The following is a 26,600-nucleotide window of genomic DNA, read 5'->3' as shown; positions in this document are numbered from 1 at the left end:
GTTCAAACAGTCTTTCACGACACACTCATAATCATTACTTTTGCCAGTGCGCTAGGGAAATCTTTATGCGTGCGTTTGACTGCTGATTAGGCTGGCAATTAAAGACTTATTATTAAGATTCATGGCTAATTGATATAAACGCGAGATTAGTCAACTAATCGCTTAAATAAAAATGACTACTAGTCGACTAGAAAAATCTTTAGTCTAGGGCAGCCCTAATCTGAAGTTTATAACACTCTTTTCCTAAACCTAATGAGTTTCATAAGGCAGCATTGCAGGTATATTTTATCAAGAAAATAAAAAATATCCAGAAAAATTTGATGGATGAAGCAAGAGAAATAGCAATTATAAATACACTTTTGTTCGAAAGTTTGAAATCAGAAAGAGGAAATTATTTATTTATTAAAAGTGACAGTAAAGATGTATGCAAATATGTTTCATGGTTTCCACAAACATATGAAGCAGCACTGTTTTCAACAGTTCAACAATATTTTAATGAGTTCTGAAGAATTATGTGACACATAAGACTTGAGAAATGCTGCATTCACGCCGTCGTAATTACCGTAGACCCGAGATGACATTATATTCGAAACTTTTCACATCCTCAGACTGGGAATTATGCGTTTCTATGGCACCACTATCAACGAATAAATGAATCTGCAGCGGTCAGGTGGTTCAAGTCGAGCTTTCAAACAATTCCCATCTTACAAGCTGTAATTACGAGCTCTACGAGGACGTGAATGCTTTTCACAAGTTGAAATCATGTAATTGCGGTAATTACGACATGGCGTGAACGCACCTTAATGATGCTGAAAATTCAGCTCTGAATCACAGGAATAATTTACATTTTAAAACGTATTCAAATAGAAAACAGTTATTTTAAATTGTAATATGTTGGGTAGCACTTTATTTTACAGCACTGTCCCCCATGTGAATGTAATATATATGTATAATGTCCTTATTATAGCAATTACAATAACTGGGTAATAAACCTGAACCTACTCCTATACCTGACCTTAACCCATATAGTTACCATACATTACCATTACTTTCTTAGGTAAGTAAGTGAACATACTGTAAAAATAAATGTAACTGACAAGTTAAATAAAAATGAAAATGTTTATTTTATTTTTGGATGCTGAAGTATAGCACGTTGTTGGATTAGCAATATGTAACCACAAAGCTCTTTTCTCCATTGTTTGTTGAGTCCACCGGATTCCCCATGCATTTGTTTGTATGACACACAAGTTGCTACCTATGCAGCGTTCCAAATCAGTCATTTATGAGGTTTAATTTCACTTAGGATTAGACTTAGTAGGCTGTAGAAAGCAAGGAAGCTCAGTGGGTTTTATGCTGTGTGTGCAGCGTGCAGATCTCACCTGGTTAGTTAAGACTATCACAGTGTCATTTCAAGTGAAAGAATTCCAGCTGTTTGACACTTATTCACAACTTCACTGAACCCTGCTAAGACTGAAATGAGATATTGTTTTTTTTTTAGTTTTCTTTCCCCTAGAGCTTAAAAAAACTGTAGCATTTTCCTGTCTAGCATAATTACCTCTTTAAATTCCACACAGCTTTTACCAGCATGCGCTTGAACTCTTATGCCACTATCTGGCATTTTAAAATGACAGTTCTTTCATTTGTAAGATCCTGCTTAACCTCAGCCTCATGCAGCATGACCACTCAGAGTCCATTCATTTATGTTGTGTTTAAGCATTGGGTTGATTGCTTTTTAGCTTTTGATGCATAATCACTGAATTTTAGTGGCATCAAATCTGTGAAAGATATTCAGTTTGTTTAAGTCATTTAGTAAGTATAGTAAATATCCAAGAGAAGAACTGAAAATTACTGTATACCCCAACATATAGTGTGCATTATTGGATTGTTTGTGCAATTGTAGTGTTCTTCTAATATAAAGCTGTACTTGTACGTAAAAAATATTAACGACATAACAGGCCACTTAAGTGTACTTTAAGAGAGTACACTTTCATGACTGTTTCTTATTAAAGGCCCACTGAAGTGCCTTGGAACGCACAGCTTTGTATGATGGATTGACGTAATTTCCACTGAAACAGGAAGTTAAGGCTGGACATATTGAATGGCTCCTCCCCCTTTTCAAATAGCCAATAGCGTTTAGTTTACCTCTCTCACTGCAAGCCATATTTGACAGCAACATGGAAGTGAAACCGAGCGCTGATGATATGTTGGATTCAATAGTAGAGGTGTGAATAAATTCTAGCCATTTCATTCTTAACCAACACACAGTTGGAAAATGGAATAAAACTGGAGCGTTTGAGCAACCGAACACACATCTCCACCCCATATTGCTCAGTGACGTATCAACGGTTGCTTTGGCCAGTTGGTGTTTATAGCAAAGGGGGCGGAGCTTTAGATTCTAGAGAGAATTTGATTGGACAGAAGATTTACTGAGAAGTTGAAGTCCGTGGTGATGTCATAAAAATCCGTGATACATTGAGCGGAAGTGAGAGACTTTAAGTTTTGAATGCTTATATCTCCTAAATGCAATGTGTTTTGGAACACTCCAGCTTATTCATAACCTTAAGGCCAGTGTTGGGGGTAACTCATTACAAGTAACTTGAGTTACATAATCAGATTACTATTTCAAGTAACTAGTAAAGTAACGCATTACTTTTTTTATTTACAACAAAATATCGAATTCACTTTTTCAAATAAGTAACGCTACTTACTTTTTCACATTTATTGACTGACAGCTCTTGTCCTCATTTTGAGAGAAATAAAGTGAGGTGTTGTGTGCGCTGTGTAAACAGTGTTTATTTTAGTTCTAGATTAAATGTGCACATGCCTTTACTCATCTCACTTGCACAAAAACATTCAGTATTCCTCAAAATGAATAAAAAACAGAAAATGCAATCTCAGAATTGTACTTAATACTTTATGTATTTAATCTGACTTTATTAACCAATGTCTTTGCTGCTGACCTTCAATTATCTAATTCAACCATACTAATAAGAACAAATGACTTTAGATTAGATTTATAAATAAGAGTGTTGAACTTCCTTCTCCTGTATCCTATTGTTCTTTGATCTAGAATTGTAGCACAGCTGAAAGCTGAAGTAACGTAATTACTTTTTTGCGAGTAACGCAATATTGTAACACAATACTTTTAAAAGTTACTTTCCCCAACACTGCTTAAGGCTAACATATTCATACTACATGCTACACATTTTGATTTCAGGGGGTCTTTAAGTAAACTTTTAAAAGTGCACTTTGTAATTTCAAATTAAAAGTTTTACCGTGAAATACAATTTATACTATACGTTATATTATATTATATTATTACATTATAAATAATGTTTTTTTATCAATCATTTGTTATTCCTTAAAGTACACTTATTTTGATGTCTTGACTAACATACTAAAGCACATGTAACTGTGGTGTGTGATTTAGTACATTTAAAGTTAATATAGTTGTACTAAATATTAGCTTCATTACAAATGAAATTACAAATATATTTTAAAATACATGGCATACAAGTTTCAATAGAAATGACAAGGTATATTTTAGTTTATCATAAAAGCTAGTCCGCATTCATCCGTACATTTTAATCATATTTCAAAGACAGTTGAAGTAATTAAATGAAATGAAATTGCATATAAAGATGTACTTAAGTCTTACTTGAGTGGGTCAAAAAACTGTCTAAAGTTCAGTATTTATTGTAAATTTAAACTAGAATATAGAAAGAATATTATTTCAGTAATAAGTACTAATTTAAAAGTATGCTAAAGTTTACTTCTAAAGTGCAACTGTATAATTGTTTTCTGATTTATGTCTATAAAATAACAAGTATTTTTGTATGGACATACATTTCGTCTGTACACTGTGTACTCGCCAGTTCTTTCTCACTTTTTCTCTTTCCATAGGCATTTTTCCGCTCCGACCTGTCTCTACTGTTGGAACGAGTCGGCTCAGGCAAAGAATCCTTAAGCTTCATGAGAAGGCGTATGCGCAGACTGTCTGCACAGTGGGCTGTAGCTGCACGAAGACTCGAGGAGCGCCTGCGCGGTCAGTACAGAGAGCAGAAGAGGGTGAGCTGTCACACACTGTCTAAACAAGCTCAATTAAAAGCTCTATAATGAGGTTTCCTTTTAAAACAATGAATTCATTAGCAATATTCGGATGGGATTTGTTTTCGAAGTGACATTTGAGTTTCGATTATTAACAGAGGATCACGTATTGATTTGAATGCAACTGGGATTTGAAACCAGAAGTTTAGCTGTAGATATGGTATTTGATGAAGGTCAAAATAAATGAGAAGCGCTAGAAACAAATTATAAACCAATCACAGATGTTCCTATCTGAACGGGATTAGATCTCAGAGTTAGAGAAAAAGAGTAGGGAATTTAACTTTTTTAGAGGTTGTATAAGATAAACACAGCCGTGTTTGATTTGATTTAGTATTAAAATCAGAAAATACGTCTGCAAAACACAAATTTCCCTAGCCTCCTCAGGAAAATCTAGTCTCGCCTGAATAGGAACATTTATTATGAAGATTATAAACAGTAATGTTTGTACCATTTCCTTTCAAGATAATCTGTTACAAATAAGCCGATACAGACTGATTATTTTCATTTTCTGTCCTGAAGCCAAGCCTGAAAAAAACAAAACAAAACTGTATATTAAATTAAATCAATCTCACTGTGAGATACAACCCCGATACACACTCTCAATTCTGTTTGAGAGAAATGGTTTTCTGTAAAGAGTTTGACTGTGACAATGACAAAGCTGTATACTGTAGATGAAGAATGCTGCTTATGAGTTTGACTGGTAAAAGTATAAGATCATTGCAGGTGCTTGTGAAACTGATTGTAATGGCTGGTTGCACACATTTCCCATGTGTGCTAGTTTTTAATTATGGTCTCTTTGTCTATTTGTCTTCGCGTTTGCTTTCTCAACATTCCATTTCCGTTTGGTTGGTGCACTTTCAATGTGCCCTATTGAGTCATTTAACATCCTTTCAACAGTCTTGGTTGAATCTGCCTTCTGCTATTAATTGATATGGATTACCAACTGTCTGTGTTTACCATGTGTATAGGAATTTTAATTATTTTGCCCCAGAATTGATTCCAATTAATGATCTTGGTTCCTTAACGACTAAATTTTCCCCCCAGTGTACACTATTTAGTACTTTTAAGGAAGCCCAAATAATAACTATAAACTAGATAAAATACAACAATATTTCTGGTACACATGCCAAGTTCAATATTATATATTAATAAAAGTACCATTTATTATTACAGATCGTGTTTTTGTTACACATTATTATAAGGTGATGTTGTTACAGTGTAATTACAGTAATGAGTAATATTTAACTACCTATACTTACTATAGGGTTAAGGTTAGGTTTTGGGTTAGTTGCTTGTAGTAATGTATACATAATGTAGTGTTAATGACATTATACATGATATAAAATATAATTTTAGTTCATGGTTAGAGATTTAATGTTTATTTTGGTTAGAAAGTCGGGGACTAGAAACATCAGAAGATATACAACAAATAAAATTAATTAATGTCAAAAATTGATACATGAAATTTACGGATGAAAACATTTCATTTCAGAAAGATAGGGAAACTAAAGTGGCTGAAGTTGCTGTCCAGCACATAAAAACGCAATTTGATTGTGCACTTGACCTCTACTCCATGGTCATCTATCACTTTATCAACTATTCATTTTTGCTGAGAGTGGTCTCATTTGAAAACCACAAATAGAGAAATGGAATGAATGTCTCAGTGCGAGGAGGGCATGAATTGTAGCTTATTCCATTATTTGGTGTCGGTATTCAGAACAACAAAAACAATAAAATGGTAACTAAAATCTGCTGTTCTATAAGGCCACAACCTCCAACTATATGTGTAAAGTTTAAATCTTTGATGTTGGATTTACAAAACTGTGTCTGAAAATGACTGTGAAAAGTGAGAGATAGATAAAGCAGACAGATATGAAGTAAATGACATGTTTTAACACCCTGTTAACATTTTAACATATTTGAACAATTCTAGCATTATTTAGAATGTTATACCACGTTTCCATGTTGCTGACATGATTTAGCACTGTGTTAACATGTTAGGCATTTGGCTATAATGTTGCTAGCATGTTTCCAGCATGTTTTAGTTTGTTGCTAGCGTGATTTTAACCAGCTGCTACAATGATTTAACATGCAAGCTACCATGTTTTTTAGGTGCAATACAGGATGCTAACATTGTGTTGTTCATTTTGATTTAAGTTGTTTTAGCATATTGCTAGCATGGTTAAAATGTGGTGAAAATGTTTTAGAATGTGGCTACTGTAAAACCCAACAAGTTAAATTAACTCATTTCATTTGAAGAAACTGATTACCTGAATTCAATTAAGTTTAACAAACTCATAACTTGTCCACTAACCCAAAGTAATTTCTTAATATACAATTAAACTTTACACTGCATTCTATACTTTATAAAGCTGACACTTCAATATATTTAGAAGAGCCACTGCAATTACAAACTTTTAATGAACTCAGAGCAATTGCAGTTATCTGCTAGCTCACAATAGCACACAAAGTCAAACCCAATAAGTTCAGCCAAATCATTATGTTTGAGGAAGCCAATAACCTTAATTAATTTAAGTTTAGAAACCAATATTTATGTGTACTCTGAACTTATTTAATTTGAGTTCACAAAAAAAAAATATATATAGACATTGCAGTTATTTAAGTGATCAATTAAGTGATTCATTTAGTGATGATTGAGCATAACTGATGAACAGTGTTGGGAGTAACGCGTTACAAAAGTAATGCATTACAGTAACATATTACTTTTTGCTGTAATGCTGTAGTATAAGGCATTACTAATCAATTGCCAGTAATATTGTACTCGGTACAGGTTCAGTTACGCTTGCGTTACAACACACTTTTAGTTTTATTTGTAAAAACAAAACAAAAAAAACACCAAGACCGCGAGACATTAACGAATGAAAAATGCAAGTAGGCTAAGTTACCTGTTCGTGGTCAGTCAATAGCCGCGTGTGGTGTCCAAGTTTGTAAATAAATACTAAATGGCAGTGTCTGATATATTTGTATAGCGATTTATTTTCTACAGGAGTGCCGTGAGGCATGATTTCGGCCTCTGTGCTCACGCTGGCCAGTGGAAAAGCGGCCATAGGGTGAAGATGGCATTAAGAAGACTGTACATTCGCGAGATGGACGTATGTGCATTAGGCTACTCTATTTGTTCTGTGTTTTCTTTCTAAACAGTTAGGCTATGTTTAGGTGGTATTTTTCATGTTTTCATCACGCAATCATGTTTTTGATGCGGTGGTGACGCGTTCACATAAGATGATTTAAGGGTGGTGGCGGTGATGCCGATAAAGCACCTAAAAGCTGTCACAAAGAACCGGCAAAAGCAATGATTATAAATATGTCAAATATAGCAAGGAGACATTTTAATTGTTTATTAATAAAGATGAAGTTGACGTTGCTGACTTGCGATCTTCGCAGTAGTGAATGCGCCACAGAGAAATGCACATTTCATAAGCAGAGAGCAGTCCGTTTTCTTTCGTTTTGAATTGTTCTGTTTACAAGTAGACATTTCAATATAGATATATTTGTCAGGTCTGTGAAGTAGGCTACCTTATACGCTGAGTTTCGGTTAATTTATGAGACGCACTCCAGTTCACGCGCAGGCGCCTCCGTGTCCTGATTAGCCTATCTATTGTCTTCTATATTTACTTCTTATTTATTAAATCCAGGTAATTGGTTGATGAAACATTCATTAAAATTAAGATACAATTAGTACAAATCGAAATTCACTTTAAAGAAAGGCTTTGTGTCTTCTGTTTGAGGTCTCTGTGAAAGTTTCAAAACAGTCTTTTAGTGCCGGTTCAGAGTGGTCGCGTCCGTAACGGAGAACTGTCACGTACATTGTTTTTTCCTCATAAATGCGAGCACGAAAAATAAAATAAAATGAATATTTTATGTTCTGTGGAGAGCCAACCCTTCTTCATCCGGTGGGTAGCATTACTTTTGATTTGCGCAGTGTAATTCACAGAATTGCCAAAAAATATTTTGCCTCCTAAAAGTAAAAAAAAAAAATTGTAACGCACACAAGTATTTCCCTCATATTTAATTTCCCTCATAATTTCAAACGCATGTGTAGACTGATATTTTTCTAATGTCTGGACTCCTTTAAGGGTGTAGCCTATGGATAAACAGACGTTTCAATATATTGGTGTTAAATGGATTTTCTGAGAATTTATATTTCAAGTTTTGACTGCAAATGTCACGTCCATATCGCTGGAATTCCCCAATTTTAAATAATTTATCCTCAACTAGTTTTGTGGTGTAGGTCTGCGTATTTTATAATGTTAACTTCAAAATTAAAATAATGCTAATAGTAATTTAAAGATGTAATTTTAATTTTAATGTTATTAATAATTTTCCACGGTGTGTTCACACTGTAGCGAGAGAACTCCTCCTCACCATCTCTGACTTCGCTCAATGCTGCTCAATGCTCGGGTTTTGAGCGGTGTATTGCCCATAGTTCGCTCACTGCAGACACGGCATAAGAAATATGGTGGTGAGTGAAGATGCTCTAAAGCATTGCCAGATAAAATGAACAAAAGAATAAAAAATAGAAGGAGATGTGGAATAAAAAAAGCTCACCCGAAGCAGTGTGGCCACGCAAAACAACAACCAAAAATGGCAAGTCCCCCCTCCCCCCTCATAGGTTATGGTAACATGTAGAATTAGGCTATTAATTAATTATATACACCATGTGTTCAGAGCTTTTATAAGCGCCAAGGGTAACACTTTATTTTGATGGTCCCTTTTGAACATTCTGTTGACTATACGTAACTTTGCAACTACATGTCAACTAAGTCTCATTAGAGTATTGGTAGACGAATATCTGCTAACTCTTTATAGCGATGCTCCTCCAGCAGACATTCTACTAACTATAAATAACTTTGCAAGAACATGTCAACTTATTCTAACCAAAACCCATACCAGTCTACTTGGAGTGTTGTCAAGTGTTGTCAAGACTGGATCCGGCACACTAGAGGGGTTTCCCTTTGCCTGGAAATATATATATAATTGTCTGTGATTTGGACAAAGTCCTCCGGCCGAACCTAACATGAATATATGATGCTGAGGTAGAATTAATCTCAATTGACTTTGATTTTGCAGTTGCACAACTTTTTTGAGTGTACTGTAACATGCTTTTCATTTTGTTCCCAGATTTTTTAACCTTTTTAAATTTTGACTACTGTATGTATCCTACTGAATTTTTACAGTATGCAAGTGTTGAAAATATGGACATTCAGTAATACCTGCAGTACAGTATACAATTTAATAACCTTACTAATGTAAGTTGTGATTACTATACTTTTTTTTAATGTAATTGCAAAATTGAGTTTACTGTGTTACAATATACTAACTGCATGCTTTGGATGCTGTGCTCTTAATTTTTTTATGTAGTGTCTAATATGATCTGTAGTGTTATTTTGACTGGCTGTGTGAAGATCTGAGAATTTTTGATTTTGAGCAAAGATGAAATGGTTTTGAGGCAATTGTTTGTTTTTCCAGAAGATTCAGTTGTTCTCTCAATCTAGTTGGAAAGTGGGTGTTGGTTTCGAGACCAATGTGTTTTAGCAATTCAGAAAAAAACTGTAATGCTGCAGTGCATGCTGGATGCCAGCATGGTAAAAAAAAAAAAGAATGTCTCATCCATGTCTCCCAGCATGCATTGCAGTATGAATAAGTCATGCTGTTGTGTTGTTTATTGAATGTGTTGCTGTCACCATTGTTGATGAGTGTTGAAGTGTCTCAATGTAATCACAGTATCAATGCATTAGTTACCTTTTTTCACAACAGGTATATTTAACATAATTTTGTAATACTTCAACCATACGACACTTAAGTGGTCACTTATTGTAACATTTATTTGAATGTTAGAGGCAGACAACATTAACTGCTCTGCTTTATCTTAAAACTACATTGTTGCCAAAGCATAAATGTCCTCTGATGACACTATTGCATTTGCTGGAAGAGAATATATTTACTAAAAGTCATGGACAATAGCCCAACTAAAGTAAATGCTAGGGGTGCATGATTCAGGAAATGTCACGATTCGATTCAATATCAATTTTTAGGCTCAAGATTGGATTCAAAATCGATTTATGATTCAAAAACGATTCTCGGTTAAAAAAAAAAACGATTCACAGTATGTAAATGTAGTTTACTTTTTCCTATGTGATTGATTGCAATAGCAATTTAAAAGAAAAGAAACACAACAAATTAAATTTAGTTTGATATTACTTTATATGTCTTCATACAAAAATAAAAACGTTTGCAAATAAAAAGTGCAAAGTGCCAAGCTTTAGCCAGCTTTCAAATACATTTAATTCAAGTTTAAAATAAAACTTAAATAAAAAAAGCTTTTACATTTAGCTTTAAAGTGCTGTAGTCAGATCAAACAAACAATACTGCTAAATGTGGTTTAAGGAGTACTTCAGTTACCAGGTTAACTGTTGAAATGTGAACTCGCCTAGGCACATTGAACTTCCTAAAATTAAGCCCTTTCTTTTTAGAACTGAGGCATCTATAGTCCATTCAACAGAACTTTTGTGATGTGTCAGATTCACATAATGATCAACATTTAGGGGTGTGTGTGTGTGTGTGTGTTAGTGTGTGTTAGTGTGTGTGTGTGTGTGTGTGTGTGTGTGTGTGTGTGTGTGTGTGTGTGTGTGTGTGTGTGTGTGTGTGTGTGTGTGTGTGTGTGTTAGTGTGTGTGTGTGTGTGTGTGTGTGTGTGTGTGTGTGTGTGTGTGTGTGTGTGTGTGTGTGTGTGTGTGTGTGTGTGTGTCCAGTTCATAGTCCACCACTGGCTGGAATGTGTAAATTCTTTTGCAGAAACAGAAGCTGGTATACGTGTTCTGGAGTGAGCATGCTCCGCTGTGCAGTAACTATGTCTCCGGCAGTTGAGAACACTATATCTGACGCAACGCTAATACCAGGGATGCATAAATAGCGCTTAGCTAACTTAGCCAGGAGGTGAAAGACAGTCTCATGGCTCCTCCACCAGATGAGGGGGTTTTCTGAGAGTGATAATGGTGGAGGTTTCCAGATACTTTTTCATCTCCTCCTCAGCTCTGGTGTTGGAGGATTTAGTAATAGGGACCACCCCGGCATCACTGAATGTCTTGCCTAACAGGCTCTCCAGTGAAGTACATCTTCTTTTGGGTCCAGGAGGGCCTTCATCATTTAGCCCTTCATCTGGACCACTGGGCACCTCAGAATAATCCTTAGGCCTCACCTCTGCTGTGATAGATCATAAAATAAATCACAATCAACAAATAAGCCTCATATTTTAATTACAAGTTCAGTGCTATTATACTTTGTATATAATAACAAGGTCCCACTACAAGATAAAATGGAATACATCTGAATATGTGACCCTGGACCACAAAACCAGTCATAAGTAGCACGGGTATATTTGTGGCAATAGCCAACAAAACATTGTATGGGTCAACTTCCGTCTTTAACTTGTGAGGTGGCAGTTCGAGTAGCTTCTGTTTCTGCTCAACGATCAAGGAAAAAATGCAGTGATTCTCCTAAACCTCCCCAGCAAACGTGTCACAGTTTCAAAGCTCTCTGAGTGGTGAGGTTAATGGTGTGTGCGAAACACTTAACGTGCTCGAAGTTGCCCGACTGCATAGCAGCTAGCATGTTGGCAGCGTTTTCTGTGGCGCTTACTAGGTCAGAGGTTGTGAGATGCTATTCCTGAGCAACAGTCTGAAACATCTCATTCATATGTGCTCCTGTGTGGCTCTCATTCATTGCACGAGTTTGCAAAACACGAGTCTCAAGTTGCCAACAATCGGTGATAAAGTGAGCGGTAAAGGTGACATAAGATTGAACTGCTCTTGATGTCCAGGCATCGCAGGTTAATGCAACTCGTATTGCTTTCTGCAAGCCGCCCGTGACCTAATCCTTTGTCTCTTGATATAGTTAAGGTATCGTTTTTTTGGTAAAAAGGCGACGGGATGGTATAGTATACCTAGGCTCAGTTATGTGCATCATATATTGAAAGCCTTCATTGTCTACCATGCTGTAGGGGCGCAAATCTTTTGAAATGCAATAGGCTATGGATTGAGTTATTTTCTTTCCCCGTTCAGAGTTCAGTGGGAGTTTAGAGCATTGAAAGAGAGTGCATTGGTTGACTGGCAAGTTAGTTACTTTAGGTTGTTGTTTGTCAGCTTCTTTAATGTCAATCTCTGGGTGATGGCGTACCATGTGATTTCTCACATTTGTGGAGTTTCCAAAATACTTAACTTTCGCTTTGTAAATCCTGCATATAGCATGATTCCTATCAAGTTCCTTCTTTCCCTCGAGGTTATAAAAGCCGAAATGTGCCCAAACTATCGCCTTCAGTGAGGATGGAGCAGGTTGAATAATTCTTTCTGTGAGGTTTGCCATTGTTTGCGCTGACTTACTTCGGCTGCACTTCTTCTTTTGGTTATGACAAGAATGTGCAGGCGTCAGTGTGAATTCGACACAACGGCATCTATGGGAATGGCGAGCTAAACTCATTTCAGGACAATAGTATACACGCCATTACAAAATGAAAAAAAAAATATGAATCGATTTTTGGAATTCTATTAATCGATTTTGAATCGGTAAATCTTGAATTGCGATACAAATGTGAATCCATGTGTTTACCACTAGCGCATGCTGATGACATTTTATTATTCTATACTGTCTTGTGTCGTAGCCTGCGACACATCTTCAATAGATGTCATCATTGTACAGTCTGCATGCATGTCGTAACAAAGTTTATAAGATCCATGTTGTACAGTGTCATTTGTAATGATCTTATAGGATTGCAAAATCGCAAAGTCTGTATCAGGCGTAAGGCTGTTGCTGGAAGTGTCTCTTTTCTTCATTGATTCTGCTTGTTAACAGCAGGCGTTCATCATTAATGTTCAGTCATCACTCAATTAATCACTTAATTATTAAATTACTATCCAATTACCATGCTAGTAACTAGAAATGTTCTATAACATTCAATTTGAGTTATTTTTCAGTTATTCTGTTCACGTAACTTTAAGTAATGTTTGAGTACAATAAACTAATTTTTATTTAGTTAATTTAACTGTTAGGTTTTACAGTGCATGTTTCAAACGTTAGCATGTTTTAACATGCCGTTAGCTTGTCCTAAGCTATTTGTTATTCTTTGCTAGAGTTGAAACTCTAAAATATTTTTGTTTTAATCATATGGTTTATGTAATACTAGTGTTTGATCAGATATAGCAAAACGAGTCATCCTGAAGGTCTGACTCATATTTTGGTGGTCATAGCTGGCATCTATAGGATGAGTACTGTTAAGGGTAACATTTTAAAATACTGTTCCTTCATTAATAAATAACTACACAGGAACAAATGAGTGACACACTATTAACATTCTAGTAATTTATATTAACTAACAAGAAACTCTGATTAAAGAATTAGTTAGTAATAGTGCTCAGTTGTATGTGGTAGTTCACTATTAGATAATCAGTAACTACAATTTCTTCATACCTCCCAGAGAACGTCTCGGTTACTAATGTAACCCTCGTTCCCTGAAGGAGGGAACGGGAGACATAATGTTGATGTGACAAAGTAATTGGGTCAGAACCACCCTCGTTCATGTCCATGAGCGCCTTGGCCTGGTAGACCTGCAGGAGCGCCATGGCATGGAGGGCGGAATTAGCCTGTCCACAGGCTCTGTAAGTCTTCGCCGTTAGACCAGACGAAAACTTACATGTCTTTAACGGGAAGCGACGGATTTCCCGGCCAGGAGGAACCGGATGCTGGACACAGTTGCATCGCAACGACACGCTCCACCAGCGGGACATCCACATACCCCTTAGCGGCTCCGCCATCGAGGGTGGTGAGGCGGGAGGAGCCACTAGGACTGCTTCTGGCCCTATACGGCGCCATCCACGTCCTAGTAAGCTCCGCATGCACTTCCGGAAAGAATGGTATCGGGAGGAACCAATTGTCCAACCCGGAAGGTACGGGATGTGGTGGAGGGTTCCACGCAAGCCCGACCTTCTCGGCGGCCCGGGAAAGCAAAGCTGCCCATTCTGGATCGGACTTGGGCAACGCTACACACCCCGAAGGGGCCAACACAGCCAAATCATCATCCCCAGAGGACTGAAGCTCCCCCTCCGATGCTGTAACTGACCTCTGGAAATCAGAAGGAGCTCCAAAAGACAAGACTGGTCGTCCATGTACCATGTACCAGGACCAGCACACTCTTTTGGAGGCTTCGTCAGTGGCAACATTAGTGAGGCGTGAGGCGCCCACTGAGATTTCCTTGGTGGTGAAGCCCTCATGGTAACCCTCAGATCACCCTGGCTAAGCACCGAAGGGGGCTTATTCTGAGGTCCAGAATAAGTACTAGATCAGGGCATAGGCGAGGGGACTGCACATCCCTTGAGGTTAGCAAGTCTGGATCTCAACGCTGCCATAGTCATATTACCGCAATGGGAACATGAGCTATTCACAAAAGCTGCCTCAGCGTGCTGAATGCCCAAACACGAGAGGCAACTATTGTGGCCGTCTGCTGGCACCAGGGAATGACCGCATCCAGAAACGCAAAGGCAGAATGACATCCTGAAAAGGGCGCAGTGTCACGCCTGTGTTGCGCCAACATTCATTGGCTCGTTCTGTAGAAACTTGAAGTTGATAGGGCTCCCTGAAGTGATCCCAATTACGTTGTCACGTTGACATTAGAAACTGATACAAACTACTATATACAGGTGTAACAATGTTCAGGGAAGAAGGAGGCGGGAACCGGCGAACAATTAAACATACTTTATTTAAAATAAAATAAACAAACCAAAATACCGCCAGCAGCCCCTCGCGGACGACTGCTGGCTTACCACAAATAAACGTAACGGCCAGCAGCCCCTCACGGACGACTGCTGGCTAAAATAAAACACAAATACAAAAACCAAAACACAACTAAAATACAGGCCTGTTCCTCTCTCGATCATTAATGTCGTCGCTCCCCCTTTATGCTTCCGCTCCTCCGTGAGAGATGCGAGACCGGTGTGCTATACAGGTGTTGCTCATTAGCAATCGCACAACCGGCCTCGCGCCGTTCTCTCACGTCCCTCGGCCGTCCCTCGCCACAACAGGTTCATATTTAACATGACTAATGCATAATTTAGTACTAGGAACTACTAATTATTTGGATCAGTATTCTAAAGTGAAAAACATAACTCCCTAATATAGACTGAAGTCACTGTAAGCTTTTGATATTTTTGTAAGATTTTGGATAGTAATTCCTTCCGATGGATTTGGTCAACTTTAGTCATTACTAGTGTGTTCCCATGATCTTCACTTTAGAATACTGATCCAAATAATTAGTAGTTCTTTTAGAAAGATGTAGTAACACTTTAGTCATTACTATCCAAAGTAAACCTTACAAAAACCTCAAAAGCTTACAATGACTTCTAAGTAGTTCTTAGTAGTGTTCAGTGGGGTATAAAAAATAGAGTTACTGATTAGCTAATAGTTATTCATATGAATGCAATTACTTACTAATTCGTTAATCAGTTTATTGTTAGTTAATAGTAGTTAATAGAATGTTAATAGTGTGTTACTCATTTGTTCTTGTGTAGTTATTCATTAATGAAGGAACAGTATTCTAAGTGTTGCCCTGTTAAGAACTTGAATAGTAAATAAGTATGCTTTTTCAAGCCAACCTAAATACACACAGGTCATTTGTGTCTTTAATTTGATGCACAAATACATATTCTGAAGTAATAGTAGAAAATTATAGACTTTTGAGAATGTGAGGAGGGTTTGATAAGCTAAAACACTATCAGGCAATTTCTAGTTAAAAAAAAAATGTAATTTGTAGTATATCAACATACTAAGAAATGCATGTTACACACATATGTTTCAGAGGTGTCAGTCTGTCTGCATCTCAAGGGAGACCATGCAACAATTTCATACATTTGCAACATGCAAACAATGCCTCTGAAATGGACAAAAAAAAAAAAAATCTCGTATAAGAGCTTCATAAATCATTCTGAAATACCTTGAAATATTTGAGAGCTGCATTACTCATCGACGGTACATCCAGTGACATTCATTCAATGAATCATCCAGAAGAAGATAGAAGTCCATCCTAATTATCCATAAATTAACTGTTTTTCCCCTTAAAACAAAAAAAATACACTATTAATGTCTTTCTACACACACCACAGGAACATGTTAGCATCTGTGAGGTGTATAACATTTTGGAAAGAGCTGTTTAGTAACATATCCATTCATCTCAATGGCAGTTAATAAGGTGGAACATAAAAAAGCTGCAATCTTTGCTTTTCAGACACTTAAAGAAAGGCCATGTGAATAAAATACAAACTAGCAACAGGAAAACGATGTTCTGATTAATACAGTCCTCCGCATCTTTCAGAACAACCTCTGACATTATTGTTTGAAAACAAACTAATGAACAGCAATTATACATTTCAACCAGATACATACTTATGCCAAGACTAGCGTATTGAGGGGTGAATGACAGGTAGGAATACGAATAATTCAAGAGAACGAAAGCAAGCAGCAAAATGCAGCTACAAACTGCTGCCTGTTAGTGCTGATCCATTAAACCTGTCTGTGACTCGCCATCAATTAAACATTAAGGGAAAAGACTGTGCGATTTTCATGTATTAACATTCAGTGAGATGTCTTATGTGTGGGGAATATTCATCAATGCAGATAAATGACAGCTCAACAATACCTTTATTTTAGCCCAATACCATCCGAGGGCCAAACTGAGCAAAAATATTCAATCTGGTGCAGTTTATAAGAGTATAACAATCTACTTTTGTAAAATCTATTTCAGTTGTGACTGTAAATCTCCCAATAATATTTTAATGCTTATAGTTTAAGTTGTATTGTTTAGAATTAAATGCATGGATCATATTTGATTGGAAACACATATACTGGATACTCAAGTAAACCTACATTGTCCAGTAAGTGTTCATCTTGAAATATAACTATAAATATATAATATAAATGTATTCTTATGTTTACTTGATAAAAATCAGTAAAGATTTCACAGCAAAACAACTTGTGAACCACGACCTGAAGGTAGACATTTTTACAAAAAAAAAAAAAACAATAAAAAAAACTTTTATTTACTATGGATATAAACTATCAATCAGATGACAGGAGACTTCCAGTAGTTTTGATTGTTGATGCTTATAGGCCTTGTGTATTTATGAAGTATGATACAGTAGGTTTAACGTGGCTTATACAGCTGATGTACTTTTCATGTGTTTCTGCCTCCTTAAAATCACTGTGGTTTAAAGCAGTCTTCATTTGTAAGTAATTTTGACTTTAAGTGTTTTATTGATAAATGAATCTTTTGATTTGACATGTAAATGGTGCACTTGATCATTCATTAGACATGGATTATGAAAAGCTTTTCTGTCAGAAATTGTACTCAATCTAGTCCTCGTCTTCTCAGCCATTTTAGCAATTTACTACCATTCAGCAAGACGAATCCAAGCCGCATCAAGAGCTGTGTTTCCAAAAATATCACCATTAGGTTTATCGTAGAGACCATTGGTGGAAATGGTTTCTACTTAAGCTTTCAATGATTTTAGGAAACGCAGGTCAGTGAGGATCCTGGGATCCCATCTGGTCATTTTTCTGATGATCTACAACATGGGTTACAAACTTTTTATCGCCCCAAATATGATATTTATTTATCAACATATGTATTGATCCCTTCGCAAAGTATTTACCTTCCTAAAAAATAAAGGCAGCTCTCTTTAAATAAATTAAATTATAATTAACATGAACATTTCTTAAGGATAAAAAAAATCTATCTCAGCTAATGAAGTAAGCTATGTATAGGTTACAATTAACAACACAGACGAAACTATTAAATTCCGTTGCTGTTTATTTGTAGATAGGGTTATTCAATTTTTTATTAAAAAATTTGAATTGCAAATTGGCAGGTTTTGCATCATCTGAAGTCCTGTCAGGAGTTGGCGGTGTCTCTTCACAGGTGTTGGGCGTCTGAAGTCTTCATAAGAGGCTGGATCCAAACTGAAAGTCGCTAGTTACCTCAGGATGGGCATTCCGAGATAAAACAAAGTTCAGGAGCCAAAATTGAAAACGCTCTCCCTCCTTTAGTGGTCTTACATATCCTATACTACCAGAAGCCCAAAGTTCTGTGACCTTAAAGAGCGTGATGGATTGTAAGGCGATAGAAGATTTGTTAAATACACAGGAGCTAAACCATTTATAGCCTTGTAGGTCAGTGGTAATACTTTGTAATTGATGCAGAACTTAATAGGTAACCAGTACAGTTTATACTATTTACATTTACATTTATTCATTTAGCTGACGCTTTTATCCAAAGCGACTTACAATTGCTATATATGTCAGAGGTCGCACGCCTCTGGAGCAACTAGGGGTTAAGTGTCTTGCTCAGGGACACATTGGTGTCTCACAGTGGATTCGAACCCGGGTCTCTCACACCAAAGGCATGTGTCTTATCCACTGCGCCATCACCACCCCGTGATGCAGTGATACTATTGTTGTTGTATGATCATATTTTCTCGAACTGGTAAGAACCCTAGCAGTTGCATTTTGGACTAATTGTAGCTCGTTTATTGAGGATGCAGGACAACCAGCTAGTCAGTAATCTAGTCTAGACCTCTAGATTCTAGTCTAGACCTCTAGATTCTAGTCTAGACCTCTACAGTAATCTAGTCTAGAGGTCCTGAATGCATTAATTAACTTTTCTGTATCAGAAACAGATGACATTTTCTGTGGCTTAGCAATTTTTCTGAGGTGGAAAAAGGCTGTTTTTTAACATATGAAATATGATTTTAGAAAGACCAGTTGTTGTCTAATATAACTCCTAGGTCTTTATCTGTAGAGGATGAAGTAACAGTACATCCTTCTAAATGCAAATTGTATTCAAAGAGATTCTGTGTACAGGTTTTTGGTTCAATAAGTAATTTCTCAGTCTTATCCGAATTTAATTGAAGAAAAGACACTCTGTCAACTTGACCAAATTAAATCTTTAAATTATCCATGATGAAATATATAACTGGGTATCATAGGCATAACAGTGGGAACTAATTCCATGTTTTCTTATAATATTACCAAATGGCAGCATATATTGAAAATAGCAGAGGGTCTAACACAGATCCTTGCGGCACTCCATAATTTACTGACATTATCTTAGATGTTTCCCCATTTAAACAGATAAAAATAGTAACGATCTGATCTAAACCTAATGCCTGTTATCAATTATAATAGCCTTCTTCATTCATTGTTACTGTAATTAACAAAGTGTTATAGGTTAATTAGCTCATATGTAAAGAGTTAGATAATGTTTTGTTAACAACGCATTATCTTTAAATATTTATCACTTTAGATTAGGTCACGTAAAAGGGGAAAATGACATTAAGTGCTTTAAACCAAACTTTATTGGACAGTAATTGCATTATTATGACAAGTTCATTAAAATGTTTACAAATACAATTTTCAAATTCCAAGGTCCATTTGTTAAGACATCTGCTTTACAATGCTTATGATAAACATTACAATGATCATGATAACTTTTCGTTAACTCTACAATAAGTAAATCAACTTCACCAGCGATTACTCCTGGACAGCGATGCCATAGAAATATACAGAGCCACTAAAAATGGAAGTTCAAAGACAATGATCTAAAGATGGCGGCACCCTCGTTTCTCTGGTGCATAAGGTCTTTAGTCTATTCATGTATAACTACAGTAATTAACTATAAACTAATAGTTTACAAATGTCTGTCTGTCTGTCTATCTGTTTATCTATATATTTCTTATTTGTATCTGAAAGATAGATAAATATTTAAGATAGCTCATGCTGAGCAGTGGATATTTGTATTGTCTCTTATGTAGGTATATTTGACAAGCTATTTAGTTGATAAGTGATTTCAGATGTTTTTTAGTCAATGGCAAATGCTTTCAACCTTGTATGGAGACTTGAAATAAAGCTTGGATCCAAATCATAAATATCTTTTGATCATGCCTTAGTTTAAAAGCCCTTATGTGTTCGCCTTCAGTCTACCTTGTATATCCTATGTCAGACCTTTCTTAATGAGTGAAATGGATCCCTTAATAAAGACAAACAAACAAGCAAATTAAAAATATGAAACAACAGTTTGGTACACATCTTGAGTATAATGACTTCTCTGAAATAGTTATGTATGAAATGTATATGAATTGTGTTCATGTAAAAAGTTAATATTTTTATATATATATATATATATATATATATATATATATATATATATATATATATATATATTTTTTTTTTTTTTTTTTTTTTTATAGTACATAGATACGTATCCTTAATAATGGCGTACCAAACCAAACTGACCCAAAAGCTGAACTGTGAGAGATGTGAACTTTTTGGTGGAATTAATTAGTTTAGGCTAGGAAGTAAGTTACTCAAATTAAATTTGTGGATTTCTGTTGTGGACCCTTCTTTCAGACATATTGACTTAATCTTGATATGTAGCTTTTTTGGCAGTACAATTGATATTCATTATATTACAGTTCCTTTATCACACTGATTAAAAAATATGCTTATTTTGGCAATTCTAGTAGGTTATCCTGGTATCCTCTGCTTACAGAAAATGTGCAGAGTAGACATACTATTCTGTAGAAATAATAGTAGGAGTAATGTGTCATTCTGAACATACCCTCTCTTCCCTCTTTCAGATCCTGGTGCATGTGGGCTTTCTGACAGAGGAATCCGGTGATGTGTTCAGTCCAAAAGTGCTGAAAGGTGGGCCACTTGGAGAGATGGTCCAATGGGCAGACATCCTCACCACCCTTCATGTGCTGGGACATAACCTCAAGATTTCACTCTCAGTCAAAGAACTGCAGGGGTGAGTCATGTAATAATGCTGCTCAGTCTCCAGTCATGTTACCTCATCAATATTCATAAGCCAACCGTCGCCTTGATACTATTTATTATTTGATGACCTGTGCAGATGCACTTCAGTTGCAGTGTTTTGATGGTGACATTCTGAGATCTACTCAGATAAATAAATAGTTAAAATTTAAATTAAATTTTCCATAAAATATGTATTTTTTAAATAATTTCATTGATAGCTTCACAATATACAAATTACACAATATATTTGTTTGAAAACACAAACTCAAATGTATACTTTTCTTTGTAAAGCATGTTAAATGCGCTCATTTTCTGATTTCTGAAAATCATATTCTAACACTTTGGCCATGAGGTCCTGTCACTGTGGGAATTAAATAGGTATCTAGATAAGTGTTTTGCTTGGTTTATTAAAAAGAAAATAAACTAAAAATAAAGATTACACTTTTGTTATGTTTACACTTTTTGATATTATGTTGAATATACACAACGTTGCACCTATATGTCAACTAACTCATTAAAGTATTAGTAGATTTGTAGGGGTAGTTTTCGGGTTAGTAGGAAAAGTTGGCGTACTTTCAAAGTTACTTATAGTCAGTAGAGTGTCTATTGGAGGAGCATCACAAAGAGTTAGCAGATATTAAGCAGACAGTCTACTGCTTCTGTAATGAGAGTTGACATGTAGGTGCAAAGTTACTTATAGTCAACAGAATGTCTAAAGTGGACCCTCAAAATAAATAACAAAAACTATACTACTAGACTGATTTCAATCATGACAGCATTTATTGACAAGAACAGAATGTACATAGGCTCAGTCTTGGTGGACTAGATCTGCTACACTACTGCTGCTGCCACATGAGTGAAGGCTACTGCCGAAACATGCACATAAATACACTGAATAGAATGTGAGCTGCCGCAAGGGAAGTATGGAAAACTCCCTAGGTGTTAAATGTATGCTCTGTCTTGTGTTTTTGGTTCAGCCCCTGTGACCTAGTTTTCCCCAGTCTGTCTAATTAGCAATGTCATCCACCTGTGCCCTGTTTATCACTTATCTCATTAGTTCAAGTAGCTCCCTGTGTCTTTCAGTCCTTTGTCCGAACTCGTCTATGTGTAACTTATGTTAGTGTGTGGATTTGCCTGCCTCCTGTGGATTTATTAGAAGACTATATTTTGGAATTCTTCCTTGTTGTGCGACTTGGTACATAGTGTCACGTAACACTAGGCAGGTGGTTCTGGGGAAGGTGGAGGTAGGGGTGTGACGGTTACTATATAACCGTGAGATCGACGGTTATAGTTGAACACCGTCATTAGAACTCTATAACCGCCAAAACCGTGTTAGTAAAATATTTTTTACAAACATTTTTTATCATAGAGAATGTTTAAATACTAATATCAGCTTACGAGGGAAACAGGCGGAGTTAGTGGTGCTTCGGAGGCTGCTGCAGGAGATGATTCGGGAGAGGTCTGTGCCCATGTCTGTGCCCCTTTACCGATCAGAGCGCGCGCTGACACGGAGTAAAGCCTTGTTTATACTCGACGCGTCAGCACAAGCGCTAAAATGAGGCAAAAATGACGCGTTGGGTGTGCAGGACCGGCAAGACCCCATTTCGCTTAGCTTTGTGCACGGCTTTTTTAATAACAGCGCGCGTGGCGCCGCATCCGAGGTTAAAAGACTTCAAGCCGAATCTGCCCGAGCATGTAGGCTACGTCTCACCGCACCGGCACCCAGTTTGCGCGTCTAAATTGCAAAGTTCATTGCAACGTTTTTTTTAAGGTTTTGTTTACTGTGTGTGATTTATTTAAAACAAAGCACGTTCATTGCAACGTTTTTTTTTTTTTTTTTAAGGATTTGTTTACTGTGTGTGATTCATTTAATGGAAAGCACATCTTGTTAAAAGCAAATAACTGTTTTTAGTTGCAACAATGTTACTTTTTTAAATTATATTTTTAATCAATTAAATAAATACCTCACCTAAAGCACCAATCAGGCCAAAAACAACAGATGCTCCTTCAAATTCCTGCATTCAATACTAAGAGTGTATTTCAGCACTATGGACAGCTCCCTTATACACACAGCATTGTGGCAGTGTTTGCTCGAGTTTAACGAAAACTATGTCTGGAAGATTTGAAATCTCTTCATTGTACTTGCCTTGGATGCTCTAGGATTATTAAAGGGTCATGAAACCCCCCTCTTTCAGCTCAAGTCTAGCTCACAATCTTTTTGAAAAATGCAACTTAAACGGGCGTGGATGGCTGTGAGAAGAAGGGAGGGAGTGGATGTGGCAAGAAGGGAGGGAGTGGGTGTGGCACGGCAGGGGAGAGGAGAGTGGGAACTGTCATCAGCCAGCAGTGTTGCCAGATGTACGATAATTATAGTATTTGTACAATAATTTTGACCTCTGTACAATGTACGATCAATAATGAACAATAATTTCAGAGTTTTCAGTCGTTCGTCCAAACACACTTCCTACCGCTTCTCTCTCTGACCCCGAATCATTTCGCAGGCTCACCTGCCTGCACACAAGCACGTACACACACACACACACACACACACACACACAGGCACCACACGGTGTTGCCCGGCACGCACGTCTACACTACACATTCACAAGTCTCCCGCATTAAGCATACGTTAAGCAGATATATTATCGAAATATCTAAAATGTTCATAACGACCGCTTATTTAACAAAAGGCAAGTAAAATGACTAGGGTTACATTTTAGACACACACATACCTCTGAAGGGATAGAAAAGTCCTCAGGACTTGGTACCGCATTACTCGCAAGACGTAATGCATTGGTCATCGACAAGGCCGAAGTCCACCATTCTCCAATTCTAGAAGCTCTCTCGGGTAAAATGTTTGCGGCACACGTATTAGATGTGTCCGTGGTTGATGGCCAACCAACCGCCCGGAGCCAGAGTCCAGCCCTGGCAGCATCGCGGGGAAATATATTCAACCCACTTTGACTTTTGCACCACGAAAATATACACTTGCGCCCCATGATTGTCTCTCTCCTTTACTACGCGATATCACAGTTTGACATTTCTGTGGAAAGATCCACGTGGTGTCATGAATAATTAAGAGACAGTGTCTTCTAGTAGGATATAAAAACTCAGTCTCATTAATAATTATGAGAGACCGATGAGTCATCAACGCACTACACTGTGCTCTGCCACGTCACAGCCTGTGATGAAGACTTTAAACCCGGAAGACGAAAATAGCGGGGGAAAACTAAAATTTAACCATTTTCACCCTACTGTTAAATCTAACAGATCCTAACATTGTCTTTAATGGTGTTCAACACAAATACCTCTGTTAAAATCTCAGAAAATTTGGTTTAGGGTTTCATGACCCTTTAAAGCTGAAAATAAGGCTATTATAAAATACCCCAGGAGTGACACCTGCTTGAATGTGTGCATGTAATCAGTCAAACTAATAGTTGACATGAAAGCAGTAAGTGTACACAGTAAACATGTAAATGAGCTCACAACAGAAAAAAGGTTCCGGTGATGGTTTTGATAAATATCAGCAAGAAAAAAAGAGGTAAATGTCGAACATTGAAGTTTACTGTCTCTGGATGATCCTAGTGAATTTAAATTAGCTGAAAAACTGAAACACCGTGACGGCAGGTTTTTGTCTCGCTTTATGCTGGACAACTAGTTTGACCTTCTCCTGGGCAAAGCTGTACTTTTTTTTTATGTAACATGTAACATATGTGAAACTTTACATGGGATGTATAGCCCCTAACCATACATTGTTATTTTCTGTGGACTACTGTTTTATGTTGAAAAGCCCCATTGTCCCCATAGAAAAACAATTATGACGGTTTGGGGATCAGTGTTCGATACATTTACATGCACATGCAAACGGAAACAGGGAGAACCAAACTAAAACACACTGTAACTAAACAGAAGTAAACATTACTGTTACACATACGTCACACGGCATGTTTGTATGGAATGTAGTGGAGTAAAAAAATTGGATATTATGCTTTGGAATGTAGTGAAGTACAATTTTACAAAATAAAACTACACTGATAAAGTACAGATACTTAAAAAATGTTCCTGAGTACAGTAATGAAGTAGAAATATTTTGTTACTGCCCACCACTGTTTTCACGATACATTGGATCCAAGATTAAAAATAAATATAAAATCCAATCTCAAGACTTAAAATGGTACCTGTCATTGCCAAGAGATGCACATTTTCTGGTAATCTTTGGCTGGGCTTCGTAGGGCAGCAGATGGGGTCAAAGTTCAAATTGTTTGACTACAATGCTTGACTGAAAACATGACGCTTGAGATAATGTTGTAATTGATGGTTTGCTCTACAGTTTAATGCATTGAGCCATTTTGACGCGAATCATGCGAAAGGCCTTCACACAAGCGTCTACCAGTCTCTGTGCAACAGACAGTTCCATCAGGAACAGACAGTTCCTTTGGAAGATTATGCCATCCTCACTTCACCTTCTAAAGTTCAGCTTTTGGTTTTTGCCAATCTCGCTAACTGTCAAACCGGAAATGTGTGAAAATTGCCATCAGTTACAGTTTTTGTTGAAATTGAAGACATTCTTCTTTAATCTGTTTTGTCAGAACAAGTGAGGCTGCTGGAGTTACTGCTCTTGCTGATCCGATTCTCTGTCAGACTTCAATGTGCTGCTTTGAAGTCGGATGAAATGCAATTTCAATAGTCTTTTCATGAGGAGGAAAAAATATTCCTTTATTATGATCTGATATGTCTATAAATTGGCAAGTGAAATCACGAAACATCTACAGAATGTGAGAGCCAAAACACTTACACACATCACAAAGTCTTTGCATTCTAGTAGAGTAATTGTAAGAAACTGCATGTATTTCTCCTCACATTCACTTAAGTGAATTATTTAAATAAATGGTTCCTCATCTCTTGCATTTACTTAGCATGGACCCGAGCCATATAGGGACCAAAATAATCACAGGCTGTGTTCCCAAAACTCACATTTAATTAACAACTCAGCAACAATATCTGACCTTAAATGTTTTTTTTTTGTTTTTTTTTATGCAGAATGTACGGACAAGCATTTATGATAAACTAAAATATACTTTACCAAGACACGAGGGATTCTGGGAAGTGTAGTGCAGACGAAGACAGAGAGGTGCAGACGATGACTGTGACACATGGCCTTTTATTTAATTACTATCATATTATCTGCAAGTACAGTTTTTAAAATGTACTTGTAGGATTTTAAGTACACTACAAGTGCACAATCAACACAATTAAATGTACTTCTTTTTCAAAAGAATAAAAATAGATGGACACATTTTAGGTAAAATAGTCAATTTTAACTGGATAGAGCAGGGTTTTATTTTTTTGTTCTGTACTGAATATATTCTAAATAGGGCAATTCTCTCGCTTTATCCCCCTTTTTTTTCACGGATCATGATACAGTGCATTCTGAGATTGTCTTCTCCACAAATGATACATGCAATTCTGCCTCAACACTTGTCTAGAACATCACTTTCTTATTTGTCTCAATGGAATATTTTTAAGAAAAGTCCAGCATGTCCTGATTCTAGCCACATGTCTTCTGACTCTCTGAAATAATCAGACACACACACTCAACCTCTATGATGAGCCTCACTAAGG

The 26,600-nt window shown here is 36.7% G+C and overlaps 1 protein-coding gene across 1 annotated transcript in view; it reads left to right on the top strand.

Annotated features, from left to right (window-relative positions):
• The window catches only part of mgat5b (alpha-1,6-mannosylglycoprotein 6-beta-N-acetylglucosaminyltransferase B), a 198,853-nt gene that overhangs the window by 81,543 nt on the left and 90,710 nt on the right, over positions 1–26,600 (top strand). The window contains exons 7-8 of the mRNA XM_077230694.1: positions 3,904–4,068; positions 20,801–20,970. Of these exons, the coding sequence (XP_077086809.1) occupies positions 3,904–4,068; positions 20,801–20,970 (335 nt within the window). The remainder of the gene's footprint in view (positions 1–3,903; positions 4,069–20,800; positions 20,971–26,600) is intronic.

Source organism: Siphateles boraxobius, unplaced genomic scaffold, assembly GCF_051911475.1.
Source record: "Siphateles boraxobius isolate OS27281-9 unplaced genomic scaffold, OSU_SipBor_1 15, whole genome shotgun sequence".
In the NCBI taxonomy this organism is placed as follows: domain Eukaryota; kingdom Metazoa; phylum Chordata; class Actinopteri; order Cypriniformes; family Leuciscidae; genus Siphateles; species Siphateles boraxobius.
This window is presented reverse-complemented; position numbering and strand designations above follow the sequence as displayed.